The 22,898-nt window shown below is 43.3% G+C and overlaps 2 protein-coding genes across 2 annotated transcripts in view; one reads left to right on the top strand and one right to left on the bottom strand.

Moving 5' to 3' along the window:
- The window catches only part of LOC111873710 (runt-related transcription factor 3), a 641,992-nt gene that overhangs the window by 259,130 nt on the left and 359,964 nt on the right, over positions 1-22,898 (bottom strand). The window lies entirely within an intron of this gene.
- The window catches only part of LOC111873716 (segmentation protein Runt), a 78,138-nt gene continuing 76,440 nt past the window's right edge, over positions 21,201-22,898 (top strand). Inside the window, exon 1 of the mRNA XM_023868650.2 lies at positions 21,201-22,096. Coding sequence (XP_023724418.1) covers positions 21,625-22,096 — 472 coding nt within the window. The 5' untranslated portion in view covers positions 21,201-21,624. The remainder of the gene's footprint in view (positions 22,097-22,898) is intronic.

Raw genomic sequence — 22,898 nt, 5'->3', positions numbered from 1 at the left:
AAAGCTGATGACAATTTGGAAAGGCTCAGACTGTGATGGCTGAATGGATGATTTAGAGAATGATGTGCAAGAGCTAAAAATGGTGAGATGGAGGCAAAAGGCAAATAACAAAAATGCATGAGGGACTTTAGTAGAGGAAGGTCGGGGTTTTTAGAAGACCGTAAAGCCAACGAATGAGTAGCTTTCCCAAAAAGCACTCTACAAGAATCGCCCTAAATGAAGAAGCTAACGAAGTCAAATCCTAACATTTTAACATTTCGGGCGGAGGGGAATTCCCACACCCACGTGATGAATATCTAGCCAAAGTCGTAGTTCCTCGCCTGGGAAGCGCGAGTCCACTTTGGTGAACTTGAGGTTTACAGGAGAGGATGAAGCACTAATATTTATAAAGGTAAAGTTGTCCATCTGCTTAACGAATTAAGCACTACGCCATGATGGTGTGTAAGGGAGTTGATGTACATATCCACCTATTCTTGACCTCGGCATTAGTTGGAGGTGAGTGGTCAGGTTCACGGCCCAGCCGCTTTAGCCCCAGGAAAGAACCCTTGGTACCCTATGGATAGAAGGCTGGGTGAACCCCAGGGCTGGTCTGGACGACATAGAGAAGAGAAAATGCTTGCCCTACCGGGACTCGAACTTCGACCCCTTGGTCGTCCAGCCCGCAGCAGTCGCTATACCGACTGCGCTATCCCCGTTCCCTGGAGCACAAGCTCTATGCGTCTCGCGATGGAAATAAGGGTGACTGTATGGAGCACAACACACGGAGTGGCCACACCCCGAGAGCCGAAATTATATATCGGATGGAGACCCTGAAAACACAAATAAAATGTAAAAAGTTAAAGCTATTCCTGTAACAGGCCGTGGAGGCCAATAGGGTTATGAGACGTCGAGGCTCCCACATTTTCTAGACAATCGGCTCACAGATGGCGGTAAGGCTCTCAGCCTTACGCGCCTGCCACCCTTTAACCTCAGAAATCTTCCTGGTACTCATTTCTGTTAGAGGCTGAGTCGGCCACAGTTTCATAGTGCGGCTGGAAGGATTAGGTAAACTGAAAAATCCAACGATATCATCGGGAATAGAACCCGCTACCTTCTGGTTTCTATCATAGTGCCTCAACCAACTACGCTACCGCGTGCCTCGTGAAAACACAAGCATGAAATCCAACTACTCTGACTAGTTCAAGACTCCTCGTGATTGGTTGAAAAGCAGGCAAAATCCTACACTGGAATGCAGGCGATGTGTGAGCATGTTATGCAGGGCGAGGGAAGGGGGATCTTTTAGTTGCTAACCCGACGCAACCGCGTGTACAGTAAAAATATGCAGGAACTTATGAAGGAAGGATTCCCAATACAGGTGTGTCAGTGTGCGATGGGATAATTCCTTTTTTCTTGTACTTTCCTTTTGTTTTTCTGTTTTTATTAATTGTTTCCTTTCCTTTTTTGTTTAGATGAACTGACAGCGGTAAGGACAAGTACACTAAATGAAGGTTTTTTTAATTAAAACTGTATTACATTATTGAATCCACGCCTAATTAAGCAACAGAGTCTATACCGCAATAACAAACTGACTGAAACTCGTGGTGTCAAAACCCGTAGACTTGACGCCGTTAAGAATGTAGTTCGCTACAGGACACGATCCTTGGACAGTTCTATTCGCCTCTTGCCAGCAAAAGGATTTCAAACGAATCGATCGTGGCCTAATCGAGGTAAAATCCTGTAATTTCTTGAGATGACTGAGGAAAACCACAAAGAGCTTATCAGTATAGTTGGTGTCCTACACATCTACAGCTTTACCGATATTCCATCTACTTGGTTCCAAATTTCGATACCCTTCAAAATGTCGTCTTTCAATTAATAATGTCAGGATTTTGTGATTGCCTAGTAACGGATACCAACAGTGACCCTTACGCTCATGTCGTTACCAGCTAGCGACAGTCTTGCACAAAAGTTACTGCACGACTGCACGTTCACCACCAATCAGTGCGTCTTGGCACCAAGCCCCTTGGGACTCACTACAAGAGTTTTCTTTTTCAACTGAATCTTTGAGGTCGTAATCCTTATATAACATTCTCTGACAAGAGGATGGGGTTCCGTCGCCAAGGTGACGCGATTAACGTCCGCTACCATGCAATGACCGTCTCTTCTGGCTCCATTGGTCCGGTTTCTCAGCTGCCGTATTACAATAAGTTATTTATTTCCTTTGACTAAAATCCATGTAAGCTATAGGGTGCTATGTATCAGTAAGAACTTGCTAATAAAAGAAATACCTGATCACTGCAATAGTCCTCGATCAGGTTTCACACACTGTGAACGCCGGACACAACATATTTTCGTTTAGAATAACCACTTTATACCCCAAATGCTACAGTGTTGCAACATTCTGCAACCAGATGACATTTTCAAACTTTGTATAGGGTCATCTGAAAATCATAATAAAGCAGAAAAGTGCATTTTATCACAAATATGTTGGTTATTGGATTTTTGCATCAATTCCTCTTTATAATTGTTACATTCCATCAGCACCAAATTTAGGGTTACGTGGCAACACTGCAGTTGTGGTTGCTGCATCAATATGAAACCATGTTATTTGTTTCGGGGGGAAAAAAAACAATGTGACGACATTGAGAGCATGATATGACCCGATGTTCTATCGCATTTCATCCATTTTGTTTAAAATCACAAAATGGCATTGGTATTTTTAAAGGCCTATTTACATTATTCCCATACTTCACAATCTCTGTGAATGGTGTAGCGTCTTCAAATTTACAAACAAATCATTGCCATATTACCTTAAATTCTGTGACTCCTTTCGTTTTCTCCATTCCTTATTCTGTTTTTACAAATTCAGAGGAATTCAGCCAATTATTTTGGCGAAGTACTATATAATTAATTAAGAACAGTATTAAGTAAGATTTGTGCTACAAGCCGGAAGGTCACGGGTTCGAGTTCTAATGAGGTGGATTTTTCAATTTACTTAATCCTTCCAGCCGCACTATGGCCCTGGTGTCACTCAGCCTCTAACAGAAATGAGTATCAGGAGTCTTCCTGGGGAGGGGGGGGTAAAGAGCGACCTGCGCGCAAAGCTGACAAACTTACCGCCATCTGTGAGCCGTTTGTCTAGAGAAAATGTCGGAGCCTCGACGTCTCACAGCCCTATGGGCTTTCACGGCCTGTTACAGGGATAGCTTTATACATTTTTTTCCTCCTATTAAGTACGATTAAATTGTCTGAAACAAGAAGTCATGTTTTTAGCCTGAAGTGAATGTCGTGGTAAATTATTTGAATTGTTGTTCCTTGCAAGTACAGTGAGAGGACGCCAAATGTATAGTTATCCTCGTGCCCAGAATGCAGGAGAAGAATTAGTCATAAGGACATCAAATAGATCCTTTAAAAATGTAGCAAGTTTTAGATACTTCTGAACTACACTGATAACTCCATATCTGATTCGTAAGGGCAGAAACAGAACATTAAACCTGGGGAAATTGCTACCACGCAGTTCATAATTGTCTTCTACATGTTCTATATTTGTAACTTCGCCGTAGTTCTGTATTTTCTGAAATTTCAAGAACATAGACTGAAAGGTGTTTGAGAACAGAACATTTGAGGAGAATATTTGGACCTAAGAGGAATGAAGCAAAAGAAAATTATAGAAAAGTCACAACGGGGAGGTTCACAACTTGTACTCCTCGACAGATATTCCTAGAATGATCAAGCCAGGCAGGATAAGATTCCCAGGGCATATTAAACGCAAGAGACATGTGTGCACTCAAGGTTCTTGTTAAGATAACTGAAGGAAAGAGTCCACTAGGAAGAACTAGAAGTGACTGGAATAAATATTCTTACGTAAATATGATGGAGGATGCGGACTGGATTAATGTAGCTCAAGATACGGACACGTGGCGGGATCCTGTGAGCAAGGTAATGAACTTTCGAGTTCCATAAAATGTTGAGAAATTCTTGAGTGGTTGAGCAAGTGTTGGCTATGTATTTAGTTAGACGCACTGTGCAGAATAAACGCTAGTCTACCACCGAGGTAAAGATACTTAACTAATTAAGCACTACGTCATTAAGACGTATAGGGGAGTCGATGTATAGATCTATGTTTTTTTACCTCGGCACTAGTTCCAGGTGAGTGGTCAGCTTCACGCCCCGGCCTCTTTAACTCAGGGAAAGGAGCCCCCAGTACCCATTGGATAGGAGGTTAGGTGGACCCCAGAACCAGTCTGGACGAAGTGGAGAAGAGAAAACTCTTTACTCTACCGGGACTCGAACTCCGACCCCTACGTCGTCCATTCATCCAACTAATTTGTATTTTTTCGCATTTACAGTTAGTGCAATCCGAGTACTAACTCCTCAGACACTGCCTGCTTCCATCTCACAATTTTCCTTTCGCTTTCTGCCCCAAAAAAGAATTAAGGGTGCCCTTCTTAGCACCTTCCATCCTCCCCATTAGTAACAGTAGCATAACGCACGCAGGACCGATGTCCCCTGTTTACAGCGTTCATATTTCCTTGCATTCATTCGTCACAACAAATTCTCTTCTCCCTCTCTATATCAACTGTTCATTACGGAAACATGTATTTCGAATTTGGATGGGCACCAAAGTATCACGATGGACGCCATCAGTATGATAGTGGCGTCAATAGTCAGGGGGGAGGTGCTAGTAATTCATAAAACAACCAAAAACTTCACCAAATCTGCGCACCATAAAAAAAATATATATCTCCACCCACCGTGTCCGGTCTATTCACTTCCAATCCCGGCTAACAGTGTATCAATCACCCTTTAACCCCCCTCTTACCCTTTCTCTGCAATAACCCACCGCAATATCTAACTTTGCAGCCACTACAACCAAACGTTACCAGCATTTTGGGTCCAGTGATCAAACCGCATTCCATGCATTGTTGACAAGTACAATCAAAACTACAACAAGGCTATCTCTCTTTTCAAATCTCTTTTTTTTTTTATTTCCCACAGAAATGCGGGTTGCTATGGCATGAAGGCTTTGCTCCAAAATCAGAGAGCAGTAACACAGATAAAACTGCAACACAAGTGGAGTGAGGGGGTGAGAGAGGGGGTTGCAATAGACCAAATGGATAAAAAAATCAACATAGCATCCAAAACCCACCGTAGAGGCATTTTATTAGTTACTAATGAGATGACATCAATTTTAAGCTTTGGTTGGAAGTCTGAACCTAACCAAACTACCTCAGCACCACTCCGTGTGTGTATACGGGGGTGAGTGGTTGCAGTAAAAGTGATGTTGGGACAGCTATGCTGGATGGGGGTGAGTTGAATATGGCTATATATGATTGTGTGTGTGTGTGTGTGTGTGACGAGAGGACAGTGCTGTAAAAATGAGACAGCTAGATGCGATGGGTAAATAAACTAAATATGCTGAAAATGTATGTACGGGAAGGTGGGTTGCTGACGTGAACAGAGCGCCGTTACGTGGAAACATGCCATCATAGTATGAATAACAGCGCAGAGATGGCAGCACTGTCATTTGTAAGCCGCGGCAATGAAACTATGCCGATACGAGAACATTACACAGTCATTTGTCTCAAGCGTCGAAGACATAACACGTTCGGTGGCCATATTTTTTTGTTTCTTATTTCTCTTCTGAATCAAGATGAAATTCAGTTCTATATTTTCTGATTACCTTATGTCTTATATTAAAACATTTTAAACATGCTCTTAATAATAAATAATCCTATTTTCAGCCTACTTGTTTTATTTTAAGAAACAATGAAGGCTTATGAGATGACCTCATTGTCTGTTTGTGTATCCCAGTCGTAAATTTTTAGGCTTATGAATCTCATGAGATCGCCAGACGCCGCTGTGTCTATGTCCCCTCACCCCACCCCATTCTTTCTGAAGCTAAAAAGATAGTCTTGCTCTCTGTATGTCCCCACTCATTGTTGCTAGGCAAAGGGCTGTTTCTACCCCCCTTAATTTTTGGTTTTCTATGCAGTCCGTGTCGTATCAATGGAAAGCTGGCGACTAGTTCTTCCCAGAACTTCTTGTTAGGCTTATGAGATCACCTTAATGTCTGTATGTCTCTGTGTATTCCCTAAATTCTTTCGTTTCTTATGTGGTCGTATAAAAAAACAGATGGGTAGGTTATCTCAGAGCTTCCTGTATATTCAATTATTTTTCTCTCCCATATCGTCACAACAAACCATGACTAAAGCAACATTCTGAGGTACATTCATCTCCATAACAAAATTTCCTGAGAATATAGACCATAATATTTCTCCTAAAAGGTAAGCTACATTTTTGTTATTATAATTTCGTTATAGAGTACAGAAGAAGTGACAAAAAATAAACTCCGTGACCTGTAGTCCCCAAGCGAACTGTACCAACCGAGGGATCACCGCTTGTCGGCGAAGTTAGTGCCAACTTCAGCGGACAGAGGGTGTCACGTGATCAGCGCAACGGATCCCCACGGCCATTAATCTCTCTTTTCTAGATCGGAGCTACTATTTCCTTGAAATAGCTCCCCAATTATCCTCAAGAGGCTGAGTGCACCCTGTTCCAGACCCACAACTCAGAAAAATCTGGTGGCGCCGGTAATCGAAACCGGGACATCTGTATCTGTAGCCAGGAACTCTGACCACAAGACCAGAGAGGCGGAGAAAAGACGCGATAATAAAAATAAATTGATACACTGTCTTTAGGCGCGATATGATCCCTGCTGAACACGTACTGAAATTGTTTCAGTCGTCTGTCGACATCTACTCTTGTAACGACTTCAAAAATTACCGAATGTACTTTTTCTCTTAGTTTCTTGGAGTGGGGTGAGACTGAGTCCACTTGGTACATCGGCCACTATTTGGACTACTGTAGCAGCTCCGGGTGACAGATGAGTGTGGAGCAGTCGGTGGAGTGGGAATTGATAAGGGAAACCAAAGTACACGGAGAAAACCTACCCCAGCACAACTTTGTTCACCACAAATCCTACATGACCTGACCTAGGCTCGAAGCCGGGCCGTCGCGGTGGGAAGCCCGCGACTAACCGCCTGAGCTATGACACGGGCTATTAAATATACTTATAATATATTTTATAGGAGAATTTAACTACATTCAACTTACTCATTCCAAATTTGGTTAAAATCTGTCTACAATTACGGGCACATTAAGTACTTGAAAACCTGCCTGACTTAATGTGCGCGTCTCGCTCTTAACAGAAGTACAACTTGCTAAATGTTTTTCTAAGTGAGAGATGATTTGTACAGAAACTGCAAAGAAAAATGAAACACCCGTTTCGTGAACAATGTAATTTTCTGTACACTTTGCGGTTTCCAAGGCAACTAAACAAACGTGAACGAAGACGCCGCAACTGCTGCCATATGCCCTCATTTCTTAAAGCGATTTCGAATATCTGCAGTTCATAGTTTACAGGGATTTAAACCCAGCAACATAAAAAATGGTGGAGCTACACCTCCACTCCCCGATACGCTTAAGTAATTAAGCACAGAGACAGCGTTAATTTTTTTAATTCGCTTAGTGAGGGGTTGAGTCCAACTGGGTCCACTCGGCACGGCGGCCACTGATTGGCCTATTGTAGCCTGCCCCGGGTGATTATGATGATGGAGAATTTGGTTGAATGAAGATTGGCAAGGGAAACCGAAGTATTCGGAGAAAACCTCCCCCAGCGCCACTTTGTCCACCACAAATCCAACTTGACCAGACCCGGGATCGAACTCGGACCGCCGCGGTGGGAAGCCAGCGACTAAGCGCTTGAGCTATGGCGCGGCCCAGAGGGAGAGTTACTCTTACCTTTAAACTGAGCAATGTTCTATTTAAGGGATGCACCCTGCTGTGTGTTAGTTCTGTTTTCCATCTCAAACACAACATACCAGACAACTTCAGTACTATAAGGTCGGTTGGTGTAGCGTCTGATGAGGGCTCCACGAGCCTATTACCTCGATTAAGCCACGACCACTTCCTTCCAAATCCTCTCCAGTTCATATATATATATATTAAAAGGCTGGGCCTATAAATGCTTTTGCTACATTGCAATCATAAATGCTGACAACTTCTTTATTATTGAATCTGTTATTTATAATGAAAGTTTAGAACAGTCTTAAGTGCTCTTCGCTTTTAGACACCCTTGCTGATAGAATTCCAGTCAAAAATATTAAGTGACATTAATATAGCTTCTGTACTCCGTTGCCACGCAACGTACCTCTTTGTGTTCATGACGCCTTAACCAATAATGAAACCAGCAACAATGTCTGCATGCTTGATAATCAGTCCTTTAACATTAAATTTTAGTTAATTTGGTTAATTAATAGTAACCGAATTTTGCAACATTCTGTACCTTTATAAATTTATGATTGTCCTCTGTCTGGAATGCTCTAAAATACAGACAGTATCTTACACGTATGTGTATACTGTTTTATTTCAGGTTGTATTTGTCTGTAACTGTTCCCTGCAGTTGCCGAGTTAGCACGTAAAACAGATGTCATAATTTAACTGGCTTATTAACTTAAAGTAAAGTAAAGTAAAGTAAAATTTTGGCCACGCCATAGTTCAAGCGGTTAGTCGCCGGCTTCCTGCCGCGGCGGCCCGAGTTCGATCCGGGTCTGGTCAAGTGGGATTTGTGGTGGACAAAGTGGCGCTGGGGCAGGTTTTCTCCGAGTACTTCGGTTTCCCCTGCCGATCATCATTCCACCAATTGCTCCACAATCACCCTCACCTATCATCTGGGGCTCATATAATAGCCCAGAAGTTGCCGCAGTTCAAGGGACTTAGTCGCACCCCACTAGCAATAAAAAAAAGGTCAAATTTTCCCTGTGTTTACCTAATTGAACACTACTCCATAAAGACGTATGGTGGAGTGGATGTATAGATCCACGTATTCTTGACCTGGGTAATAGTTGGAGGTGAATGTTCAGTTTCACGCTCCGGCCGCTTTACAACCGGTATCCACTGGATAAGAGGCAATGAAAAGTACAAATATAATTAACACAATGAAAAATCTGTTTTTATAGGCTCTCTTCATTAAACAAAAAGTTAAGAAATGTTTCGGAGGTATATGTCCCCTCCATCTTCATGGTTGAAGAACAAACCAAGCAAGAACCCAGCATAAAACAGGCAGCAAGCAAACTTTGCCTGTTTTATTTACTTCCGTTGACATTCAACGGACTACAAGGCGTTATATATCAGAATATAGAACACTTCATAACCATCGCTGTGAGAATTTTATAAACCCCGTCCCACAATTATAAAATGTTTACCAAGATATGGGTGAATGTAGGGATAAATCATTCCTATCAATCATTTCCTGAAGCCTGACAAAATCTCTTTGTAGTACAAACGTGTTGAAGTTCTGAATGGGTTATGGAGGCCAATATCTGATTGCCGGTGAATCCCCTTCCACCACTTGACGCCTGCAGGAATGCAACTGTTCTTCACACCTCACATCATGATCGATACGTGTCTTAATTACTCTATATTCGATACTGCACACTGTCTGACCCATAAAGCACGTATTACTGGCTGCACCAAAACCGCGTTATCCGAACACGCTAACAAATAATTAATTACATATAAAAAATATACACGTATTTACTGAAGAACTGCCAACTAATAAATGTGACAATGGTCAAATAGGTTGCTGTAGAGGTAAGGCTTACAATCGGCAAGTGCTCAGCTCGAATCTCGGCTAGGACACGAGCTATCCTCTATTTTTCGTGGGTTTCCTCAGTCCCTCGAGGCAAATGTCTGGATAGTATCATTTGCTTCCTTCCAAATCTTGTCCAGTTCATCAGCCCTCTAACATCGTTCCAACCCATACTACATATTCTGACTGGTGACAACAAGGTGACGTAAAACAACAGCAAACATACACCTAACACTGAAAGAATTTTCAAGGGATTAGCGAAGGTCTCTAGATCAAGTCTTCGGGAGTAAGCCACCCGAAACCTCTGTTGTAATGTGGTAAGTAATTTAAAGTTGTCCCTGCTGAGAAGTAAAGCTATCCTTGTAACAGGCCGTGAAGGCCCATAGGTTTGTGAGACGTCGAGGCTCCCATATTTTCTCTAGACAATTGGCTCACAGATGGCGGTGAGGTTGTCAGCCTTACACGCTGGCCGTCCTTTACCCCCAGGAAAATTCCTGATACTCATTTCTGTTAGAGGCTGAGACGACCCCAGGGCCATAGTGCGACTGCAAGGACTAGGTAAATTGAAACAAATCAACCTCATCAGGACTCGAACCAACGACAATCAGGCTTGTAGTATAGCGCCTCAACCGCGTGCCCCCAATTTGTCCCTGCGCTTAACTAATTAAGCACTATGCCATGAAGACACATGGGGGAGTGGATGTATGTAGCCACGTATTCTTGATCTCGGCAGTAGTTGGAGGTGAGTGGTCATCTTCACGTACCGTCCGCTTTAATTAAGGAGAAATAGCCCCGGTACCCATTGGGTAGGAGTTTGAGTGGTCTCCACTTTGGAATGAAGTAAGGTAAAAGAGGTAAATAAAGGTAAAATTCTCAATCTGTTTAATTAATTAAACATCTTAACATGAAGACTCGTGGGGAAGTGGAGATATAGCTCCAACATCCTAGATCTCAGCTCTAGATGGAAATGAGTGGTTAGCTTCACGCTTCGGGCGCTCTGTTTCTAGGGAAAAAGCCTCTTGGACCCAATGTTGAGGAGACTGGGCGGGCTCCAGAGCCGGTTTGAACGCTGTGTAGAATAGACAAATCTTGCCCTTACAGGGACTCGAACCCCGGTGGTCCAGTCCGTAGCCTGTTGTCATATCGACTGAGCTATCCCGACTCCTTTGAAAGGAGGCAGATATCCGATTATTTTACACCCTCTTGCCACAAATTACTCGTACGTTTAAATGCTCAGGTTTACCGGGGTAGGAAAAAGAAAGTTAACAGCTCCGGGGGTACATTTAATGAGAAGACATGCTGCTCCGACTCTCGCCCCAACACCCCTTCAAGTGTCCGGGTTGATATAGCGATCCCATCCTATAACTAGTTGACTCAGCGTTGCCCAGGGCGTACTGCACACGTGCAGGAAGTGCAGTGTATTGTATCGTGGATAACCATTGCTAGGCAACGGCTTGGTAAACGTCTTTCCGCTTAAGTGGGTGATAAAAATAGCAGATATCCAGTACTAGGCAACGGAACTGTAAACAAGCCACTATAACAATATGCATCAAGAATGAAAGTTTGTTTCTACGGAGTCCGTGCCGAAAGTTAATAGGGACAACGAAGGTCATTTGCAGGAGTCAGTAGTAGAACAAGAATCAGAACGAAGAGAGATCTCGGTGGTCAAGATTCATTGTGAGCTGTAATAATTGATTTTAATTATAAAGCAGCATCAACAAATCCAATCATCCAATCCAGGACCCATTGTTGTTAGTCACACTAACTCCTTATATGTGACAGTATAATGATAATGTAATTTATCTCTTTTAAAATATGTATCTTTTATTGTATTTTATATCTTATATTATTGCATTATTGTATATTGTCGAAAATCCAACACTACACTGAATTATATAACATGCATATATGCTTAGAAACACGTTAATTGTGTATTTGCGGATGATGATTTTCTAAAAAGCCGAAACATGTAGCAAACCACTGTTAAACATCAATTGTTTTGTTGTTGTGTTGTGAAGGATTTTAATAAAGAAACTGTATATTGACAAGTTATAACGTTATTCCTAATGATATTAATATAAAATAAAATAAATATAAGGAAATTGATTAGGCAACTTCAAAGTATATTCTGGCCTTTTCATGAATTTCCCAAAACTTTTCTTTCATTTTTGGGAAACTGAAAATTAAATATATCAAAAAAAATATATGAAGAGCAAGCGTGGCTTCTTTTTAGTGTACTTTTTTATTTTGAAAAAATAAGAGAAGTCTTCTGAGTTCATACCACGTGGTAATCTGTGCCCCCCCTTTTCATTCCTGAAAAGACAACATAGCACAGCAGTTAAATGCTGGTGGGCCTCGCCAGCACAGTCGTTCTTGGTTTCCGGCCCAGTTGGTAACCGTGATCAATTTTTTTTTCGTTCCAAGACCATTTATGTGTCTGGAAATGGGGCCTCCAAATCGACGATGGGGAAATTTGTGTTTCTGAACAGTGACAAATAGTTGAATGCGTTGCTTTCTGTGCAATCCGTGCCATACGAAAGGAAAGAAGGCAATTAGTTATTCACATAACCTCTCTAAGCTCTATGCATCGTAAAGGAAAAGCCAGTATGCTAGGAGAAATGTGTTTTGAAAAATAAGCAGGAAAAAAAAACTGTTTTGGGAAGTTTATAAAATTTGAAGATCCAAAATGTCCAGAACCTCTCCAGAAAAGTCCTCTAAAATTATTGGAAAATCTGGCCGATATAGGAACAGACAAAGGTAAAAAAAAGCTGAGTTATCCCCTGCGCCTAATCAATTCAGAAATTAAACATGAAGACGTATGGTGGGGTGGAGGGACGAGATGGAGAGGAGCTATCAGACGAGGCGATTTACTTAACAAAATACAAATACTTAACTTAAAGAGAACCTGAATGTTACGTCAGCGAAACATTTCTGTTGTGAATCCGGCCAGTAACATCTATTGGAGCAGGCTCACTTAGCAGCAGCGTTCAACATATATATTGCAATTGGACGCAGGTCTGTCGCTGCGAGACAAGAGTCAATAAGCTGTCAATGCAGGTACCTGCAATACCGAACGGGTTATCCATTATTTCGAAAACGATCCTCAGTCGGCAAACAATGTCAAGTTGCTGGTGACGTCATGATCCCTTGAGGTTGATGCTGTATCTCTCTCCCCACCCTCTGTTCCCATAAAAGCAGTAGGCATTAATATTCACCCCAAAGCAAATAAATCCAACCCCTGTTATATTCTTCATCCCCCCCCCCCCCCACACAAAATACAGCCCCTTTCTCTGAAGCATGCTGCCTTCAGTAGAGTTATTGTTGATACAGTCGCCGGCCATCGTTTTGTGGGCCATATTGCTGGGTACAGGGTGCCCAGAAGTTCCAATTTAAGTGTGACTAGGTTGGGCTTAAGGAGCCGGGATAGCTCAGTCGGTATAGCGGCTGGATACGGGCTGGACGGCTTGGGGGGGGGTCTGAGTTTGAGTCCCGGTAGGATCAAGTATTTTCTCTTCTCCGTGTCGTCCAGACGGGGACTCGAATGGGTACCGGGGACTTTTTCCCTGGGGGTAAATCGGCAGGAGCGTGAAGCTGATCACTCTCCTCCAACTAGTGCTGAGGTCAAGAAAATGTGGATTTATACAACGGCTCCTCCATACGTCTTCATGGCGTAGTGCTAAATTAGTTAAGCAAAGGGGCAACTTTACTTTTCTTACTAGGTTGGGCTTAACCGTTCGAAGTACAGCGGCAACAACTGCTTTAACATAAAAGAACTCCACATTCTGCCAGCAGAGTGTATTCATGTGTTTCTTATTATGAAAGGTATACACATTGCCGCCGGTCACGGTAGCCGAGCGGTCTAAGGCATGCACTGCCTTCGCACGCTCGGAAGCCGCGATCGTGGGTTCGAATCCGACTCAGGGCATGGATGTTTGTGTGCGTTTTTCTGTGTTTGTCTACAGGTAGAGGCCTTGCGACGAGCTGATCACTCGCCCAAGGAGTCCTACCGAATGTGTAAGATCTAGAAAAACCGAAGTTAACGGAGAAGTTCATGGAGGTAGGCTTAGGCCCACTGGGGCTGTAGTGCCAAGGAAAAAAAATACCCATCTGGCTTTCCCGTCAAAATTCTATATGCATTCCTCTCCTTCACCATGCGTGCTAAATGTCCTGCCTATCTCACCCTCATTGACTTGATCATTCTAATTACAATTGGCGAAGAGTACAAGTTATGAAGCTCCTCATTATGCAGTTTTCTCCAACCTCCTGTCACTTCATCTCTCTTCGGTCCAAATATTCTCCTCAGCACACAGCTCTCAAACACCTTAAGTCCATATTCAGTCGCAATCTAAATTTCATTCTATAATACTGTGGCATGTCTGCTGAAAGCCAAAACTGAGAAGGCAGCAAAGACAGCCGTTGCTAAGGAACGGCTCTGTAAATACGCCCGTTGCTAAGCAATGGCTCAGAAGCCGTCACGTCATCGCCGCAACAGATACATTCACAGTAATGGAAAGTGTGTTTTCTGTGTGGTTCGTTCGAGGCTATATATCAAGGATTAGCTGCCATTACGAGACAAACCAGTGTGGAGGCGGGGTCGAATACCTACACCGTGACCCTGCGAGTTGTAGGAGACGACGGAAAACAAATTTACAAATGTTAATGGCTTTTTTAATTATATTTATTCATCAACCCTAATTTGTAACACTGTGAAAATGAAGAAGTAATCGTATTCATTAAATTCGTCTACAGTCACTCCATCATGTGACTCCGTGACTTTAGTCTGCAAGCTAACTATACAGACCGAGCGACCGAAGCTTGTCGGCGAAGTTAGTGCCAAATTTAGAGGATAGATGGTGTCGTGGGGTCAGCGAAACGGATCCCCACGGCCGTTAATTTCAGTTTTCTAGACCGGAACCGCTATTTCCTTGAAATGGCTCCTCAATTATCATCACGAGGCTGAGTGTACCCCGTTCCAGACACACTACTTCTCAGAAAAATCTGCTAGCGCCGGGAATTGAACCCGGACCTCTGGATCTGTAGCCAGGAACGCTGACCACTAGACCACAGATGTGGTTATAGTCACTAATACAAGTGACATTATGCTTCGGCAGCTTATTCACTTGAACGGTCGTAAACTTGACCATTGCCCAGTTAAGCCTCTTATATTTTCTATGTATGGCTTCGCCTTGTCCTATACCGCGTTCATTTTCATGATTTTGTAGGATTTCCATGTTGTGGAAGCGCGTTTACCGTGCCGTTGCTTAGCAATTGTCGCACCTATTCGTTAAATTACTCCGGCTTTCATCCATCATGTCGCATTTTGTGCGGCGATACGTTCCTGAAAACCTCACATAATTAAGACAAGTTTTGGAACACATGTTTAATACTTGCAGAATTTTTAATTCCAGTTATTTCAAACTTTGCGTACAAAGTGAGACTTTATTAGAATTTTAACATTTCACAATGCGACAGCACTGAATAAAGTAGAGCAATCCCTGTAACAGGCCCTAGAGGCCCATAGGTTTGTGGGACGTCGAGGCTCCCACATTTTCTAGACAGACGGCGGTGAGGTCAGCCTTACGCACCGGTCGTCCTTTACCCCAAGAAAGATTCCTGGTACTCATTTCTGTCAGAGGCTGAGTCGACTCCAGGGCCATAGTGCGGCTGGAAGGATTAGATAAATTAAAAAATCCAGTGTCCTCATCGGGAATGGAGCCAGCGTTATATGTCACTATACTGACTGAGCTATCCCAGCTATCCCAGCTCTCCCCGTTGTCCATAACTTCGGTATATTTGAATCCCTCCCAGGACCAATTTACAATGAATATGACTTCGGAATGAACTTCGAAAGGTCACTTTATGCAGATCGGTTTTGGGGCTGAGTGTATCGAACTCGCATTAACATGAATGATAAGGGGCAGGCAGGCAGCACACGTTACACCAAGATGGTGAACGAACTGGACGTTCCATGTACGGTGAAACATTCAGCAAGCCATCAGCTGTGACGCAAGCTGATCTAAACTACACCGATACATCTTACTTAACCATAATTGCAATGTACCCGTTTGCTTCTGTCTGCAGAACAAGTCTTTATCCGCGCTGTCGCATGTAAACTAGATCGCCCGTTCCACCATTTGCATATCGAATCTTATTCATCTACAAGAAGAACACAAAAGTTCAGTACTTCTACTTAAGAGTGTACCTAAACATGACTTCCAAATATGTTCATATTGTGACATGCAGACCCACTTCTACGCAACGCCCGAGATACGCGCATGCAACAATAGAAAAGTTATTTCAAGCAGTGTTTTCTATGCTGTCCGCGCCATGCTAATTGCTAGGCAACGGGTCGCTAAACACAATCCCGCAGCAACGAATACGCGCTCAAAAATCAGATAAATTCCGTTGTTTTGGAACGAGCTATAATAACAACACTAGAAGAAGAGGTGTTTTCTATGTTCTTCGCATGTATCCATTGCTGGACAACGGATGTGTTTTCTATGGGTCCGCCTATAGACTATATAAGTAATCCAGTCGTAAATCAGAACGAGAACGAGAGTGGAGCGAGTCCTCGGCAGTCAAGGAAGAAGGTTTGGGCTGTAGATTGAACTGATTGTGATTAAGAGAGATTGTACAAGAAGGTGTTAGTAAAGCCTATCATGTAATTCAAACCCAGTTATTATTAGTTAAGGATCCTTGAACTTCGTGACAATGTATTAGGAACATTTCCATGTGACTAACTGCCTATATTCACCCATGGAGGTATATCTCCACCACTCCTGACCTCGGCACTAGATAGAAGTGAGTGGTCAGGTTCACGACCCCGCCGCCTTAACCCTAGTAAGATAGCTGCCGGTACCCATTGAATAGGAGGCTGGGTGGGTCCCAGAGCCGGTCTGGAAGCTGTGGAGGAGAGATAAAAGCACTTGCCCTTGCTTAGAATCGAATCCCAGTCATACAGCCTGTAGCCTACCCGCTATACCGACTGAACTATCTCGACTCATTGAGTCATTAACCTCTAAGACTGACGTATTGTCATTATAAAACCAACCCTTAAATAGGACATGTGAGGCTCCTGGCCAGTCACTTCCATTTGTCCATGAATTCTAATTACACTCTGAGGATGATACAGCATCTTTAAATAGCCATTGAAACTACTGCAGACAGAATCCTTCTTATTACTTCTAATTAATCCCTGAAGTTGGTACAGCGTCATTAAATAACCATTGAGACTACTGCAGACAAAAGTCAGCTAATTACTTCTAATTAATCCTTGAAGTTGGTACAGCGTCGTTAAATAACCACTGAGACTACTGCAGATTGTAGTCAGCTGAAACTGGCCCCCTAAGCAGCAGAGGCGGTGGGTGATGCCCTCAGACTACGGGAGCGTCCAGTGACTCCCTCAGCACTGCAACTTGGCATCCAGCGGATACTGACACGACATACGCTCCCTCGCGAGCCATTATATTGCAACCTGGGGACCGGAGTTTGCATGTGCCAGGCTGACACTCGCAGTGATTGTGTTCCTGTTAGAATCTCATATCGAACTCATGCCCCTGGAAGTAAACCAGCAAATCTCTGGTCTAATCTAATTAGAGTTCTGTCCCCTCGGATACAACGCCGTGTAGTCCTGTGAAAGACAAACGGACGTTTCGAAGGAACATATCGCCTCCATCTTAAGGGTTGAATAGTATGCCCATTAAGAAACCAGCATTAAGTAGGCAGTAAGTAAGGCGTCGTGCTGGTTTCTTTCTTGACTTACTCTTGAAGCCTGAACATATTTCTCCGAAACGTCGGTTGACTTCCATCGCACTACACAGCGTTATATCCGGGAAGACAGATTCCTTATTAACATCCGACGTATGATCTTCAGATCTAATTGTTACTTTATTTCTACGGGAACAAGTAGGGCTGGACGGACTTCGAGTCCCGGTAGAGGCAAAAATTTTCTCTTCTCCACGTCGTCCAGACTGGCTCTAGGGCTCACCCAGCCTCCTATCCAGTAGGTACCGGGGGCTCTTTCCTCGGGGTTAAAGCGGCAGGGGCGTGAAGCTGACCACTAACCTCCAGGTAGTGCCGAGGTCAAAAAATTGAGGATCTACACATACACTCCCCCATACGCCTTCATAGCATAGTGTTTAATTAGTTATGCATAGGAACAACTTTACCTTTTATGTGATTTATGGTAGTTGAAAGCGAATAAAAATGATCCGGCATAGCTCAGTCGGTATAACGACTAGGATGTGGACTGGAAGACCGGAGTTCGATTCTCAGCTGAAGAAAATGATTTTTCTTTTCTCCACACGTCCAAACGGCTTCTGAAACTCACCCAGTCTTCTATCGAATGGGTGCCGGAGGCTCTTTATCCGGAGTTAAAGCAGCAGGAGCGTAAAGCTGATTACTCACCTCCCTAATATGTCTTCAGCTAAGTACAAGAGAAGTGAAGGTGAGGGGACAGAAGGTTGATAATGCAGAAGAATAGGCATTGGTCGTAATAAAGTTCACGTTTTGTTACAGGGCCGCAGGGAGAAAGATTCGACTTTCTGCCATCACCCCTCTATTTAAGCAGATTTAGAATTCTGAACTTCACTACAATTTTCTTGTCATAAGAGACAAGAGGTTTCTACGACGGTGACTATGAAGAATGCTGTTTTCTGGGGTGTGGCGCAGTGTAGATATTGTGTAAACTGACGTTTCGAAGGAACGTATCGCTTCCTTCTTCATGGTATAAAAATCAGCGAGCGAGGTACCAGTGTGTTCACGGTGGTTCATCGCTATCTACACGGCACCAATTCTCATGATGTTCGCCATAACCTGAGGTACACTCACTGGCTAATAAGTTTAAGATGAGGATATGAGCCGTTCTTGTTTAACCCCGTGCAGTCCTGCCACTAAACGACGTTAAGATCTAGCAATGGCAGTTATTATCCAACTGAATGCACTCGGCTGTTAAGAGAAGCAATAGGCTGTAGGTTTGTCATGATCAAGGGATGTTTTCATTGGTTCTCCCACTGAGGGCAAGTTACAGCCCTTGAAATGACGCTATCCTAAGCCAGGAATGATGGGAAATCTCATCATTTTGCGGAGAACCTCTCGTTCCCACTGTTAATGCGCTGTTTTACTATGCACAGAAGCTGTATTCTGTCGCATTGACAGGTACAATGCGCGGCTGCAACGTTCACAGTAACGACTCACGTTTAAGGGTAAAAGCAAAAAGGATATGAAGAGAGGGAGAAGGGGAAAGGGTAAATAGATGCAAAGACGAACAAGGGAAGGAGAGGAAGAACACAGAGGAGAAATGGGAGGCAGATAGAGGGCAAAGGACAAGAATGACTAGAAATAATGAAAATAAGAAGGTAAACCTGTCCCTGTAACAGGCCGTGGAGGCCCATAGGGTTGTGAGACGTCGAGGCTCCCACATTTTCTAGACAATCGGCTCAAAGATGGCGTTAAGGTTGTCAGCCTTACGCGCAGGCCACCGGAAAATTATTTAATTAATTCCTGGTACTCATTTCAGTTAGAGGCTGAGTCGACCCCAGGGCCGTAGTATGGCTGGAAGGATTAGGTCAATTGAAAAATTCAATAAACTCATCGGGAATCGAACCCGCAACCTTCCGGCTTGTAGCATAGTGCCTCAACCAACTATGCTACCGTAGGAAGAGAGCAAGAAGGAAAAGGAAGGGAGCATAAAGAGAAGAAAGGGGAGGCAGATGGAGGAAGGACAGGAGTGAATAGGAATAATGAAAATAATGAGCAAAAGTGTGGGGGCGAGGATGAGAAGGGGGAAAGGAAAGAGGAATAAGAAGGGAAAGAGATAAATAAGAGTATCAAAGACGCTAAGTACAAATAAATGGTGAGAAAGAGGGGCGAATCAAGAGAGGAGAAATGAAAGCGAACACTGTGGAAAGTAGGACGAGAGGAGAGGTAAAAAGAGAACGAAAATGACAAAAAGACGAAAAAAGAGGAGAGGAAGAAGAATATGTAAATGAAGGACTAAAGAAATGAAGACATATGGGAAATGAACACAGAAAGATAATGAGAATAAAGGGACGGAGAAGGCCCAAAAAGAATAGGTACGAAGAGGAAGGACGATGTAGATGGTGAAGGAGAATTAGTAGGAATCATGAAAGTAACGAGGAAAAATTCAAGATGAGGATGAGGAGGTATAAAGTATGGTATGAAGGGGAAGAAGAGACAGGAAGTTGACAGAACAAGAAGAGAAATATATGAAGAAGACAAGTAATGAAAAACAAATACTGAGGAGGAGAGGGAAAAGTGAGAGAAAGAATACAGACCTAAACAGGATGATAAAGAGGTAAAAAAGAAGGAATGGAATAAAGGAGGAAAAAGGGAAAGGACTGAAGAAGTGAAGGAGAAAATGAGAAAGGATTAATTAAGAGAACAGTGAATAAGGACTCAAAACTTCGCATCACAAAGCCGTGGGCCGCCCTTAACCCACTTAGAGAGCCAGACCCCACAGACGGGCCTCGCCGCGGCGTTAAAACAAAACGTCAGGACGGTCTGCGGACTGCAGTCTCGTGGGGGAGGCGTTCGTGTTCTTGGCTACCCCCACTCTGTAAAACTCGTCTTCTTTCGTCCAACCGGATACCAACACCACCAGTAGGCCAGGCTTAGTTGCCGGGTAGCCCACAAAACTCGGGTGGTGGCCACCACACAAACCACGGCGCTACGGATTGGAGCTGTGCTGGCGGGGGAGGGGCGGAGAAGAGGGTTGCAGGGAGGGGGGGAGAATAGGGAGGCGACACTAGTCTGTCTCTTTCCTGTATCCCGCATTATAAAACAGGTTTTTCAGTCACGGGGGCCGGCTGTGAAAGAGGGGGCGGTTTGTATGGGATACTGACGAAAGAAAAGTCGTCGCGCCCTCCCTGCCAGTGACGGCTGCTTGCCTCGCGCAGTACTTCCCGAGCAGTTTACCGCTGTGGCAACGTTCGCTCCTACTCGTCAAAAACCGTTTCGCAAAAATTCGTTAAGTTACAACATTTCGCCTCGTGACAACTTTCTTCTTTTTGGTAACTGAACGTGTATTGGGTTCGAGATATAAATGTGGGCACTTGTGTGTCTCCCAGACTGTTCTTGTTGTTTCAAACAGCGCGAAACTTTCCAACGTAACTCAAAAGACATTTCTTTACGAAGTTGAATCAATCGGGCCAGCGCTGCAAGTATCAACTCTGTGTTTACACTGTTACGTCACATTCGGCAAAGTTCGGTTTTATTCGGTGAGAGAAGGGGTAAAGGAAGAAGGAGAAGAATAAGAGGCGAAGAAGAGAGACAGAATTACATGTGCGAGTGTGGTAGTGATAGGCGTCGTGACGCTTGCACCCCATAGGGAGGGACGGACGCCCTCTCCCCTGTGGTAGCAGCCTGACGTTGAGGTGAGGTCTTCTCAGCGTGGCGGAGCGCCACAAACGTACTCCCTCCCCTTCCCTCGCTCCCAGAGTTTCCACACATCGACATCGTCCCCCCTCCCCTCCACTTCATCTCTCTATCTCACACAATATTTTTTTTCCCCACAACTCTCTTGGAAGTTCAGTACATGGACGGCGCGCATGGTAGGGCCGTGTTCGGGGAACATGTAAAAGTGTAAGGATTCTTTTTCCAAAAGCACCCCCCTCACACAAACACACCAACACGTCAGTGAAACTTTGTTGTGACTTGAAGCTTTGCGACACGTAACAAAGTGATAAAAGTTTAAATGTCAGTTCAACTTCGCGGCCACCTGTTAGGTTCAACAAGACCTCCAGGAGAGAGAAAAAAAAGAAAATAAATTCAATTGTAATTTCGTTTTGTGAGTGAATAAATGCCAACCGTGATAACAAAGAGTTAAGTTTCAACAGAGGACCTCTCAAGAAAATAAGGACTACAACCTCGGCACAGCAGATGACATCTAAGTGTTAAAATATCACCAAGTAGGCCCTAGGAACTCATTGTGCGTCCGATTGTTTCTGTGGTCAACGTGGAGTCCTCTTTCCTCAATGCATCTACCATCCCCTTATGACCTGGACATTCACCACGATCGCCAGAGTTTATCAATCAATAACATTAAGAATAGCCACCTTAGTAGCAAGTCCGGTGAAGGACACAAATCCTCGCCGGCGATGTCAGGCTCGGTTGCCGCGAGCTCGGGCGAGCCCTCTCCGGCAACAACAACAGTTCCTGGAACGGACTGGCTTCATGAGGCCCTGCAAGAATACCACGGCGAGTTAGTGCAAACAGGAAGTCCCGCCGTCCTGTGCTCGGCTCTACCGTCACACTGGCGTTCGAACAAATCTCTTCCCGTCGCATTTAAAGTGGTAGCTCTTGATGACATAATGGACGGCACGTTAGTGACTGTTAAAGCCGGTAATGATGAAAACTTCTGTGGTGAACTCAGAAACTGTACAGCTGTTATGAAGAATCAAGTGGCAAAGTTCAACGACCTGAGATTCGTCGGCAGAAGTGGAAGAGGTGAGTTAATGTAATATTCTATAGCCTAACCACAAGAGTTATGATATAAGATTAAAATTGTGTATATTAATTCGTAACATTAATATATCTGTAGACATAACATTAGCTGCGAAATGACGTCTGAACATTTAGCAAACACGTAAATAAATTAACTTTATTCATACTGGTCCGTCACACTAGTTAATTGTTATAGAATAATTTAACACAGTCCACTGTGACTTAATATATATATAAAGTGTATATATGTTTTAAGTCACCGAAACATGTAAAGTCACTATATAATTATATATATATATATTTTGTGACCATCTTCAAAAGGCAATAACAATATGCTGAGGAACTACTATTACATGGATCATAATACGGAAAAGAATTACTAGACATAATTATGGACACAAACTGAAAGGAAAGAGATGCGTGGTGTGTGAATTGGATTTTCGACACTCACATACTAAGATATAAATTTTTAAAAAATTAGACAATTTTCGAAGTAACATTTTAAAAATCCTGGAAGATGAAATTTGTAATAATAGTCTACTTTTGAAGTCGGAACAGGCTGACTGAGCCGTATAACTACATGGATATTACTATTTACGTGCCTGAAATTACAATCTAGGCTATGTTACATGATTCTTTTAGGCTAACATACTTTTAAGATGTTACAAAAGCACAAGAATACACAATATTTTATGGGTTAATTAAGGGACCAGTAGCCTGTTAATAATATAGGTAAGCCTATGACTTAAAACGAATCGAATTTGACAAAGAGATTTACACGATTAATAATCAAACACCTGAATAT

The sequence above is a fragment of the Cryptotermes secundus genome, unplaced genomic scaffold (genome assembly GCF_002891405.2).
Source record: "Cryptotermes secundus unplaced genomic scaffold, Csec_1.0 scaffold31, whole genome shotgun sequence".
NCBI lineage: Eukaryota > Metazoa > Arthropoda > Insecta > Blattodea > Kalotermitidae > Cryptotermes > Cryptotermes secundus.
This window is presented reverse-complemented; position numbering and strand designations above follow the sequence as displayed.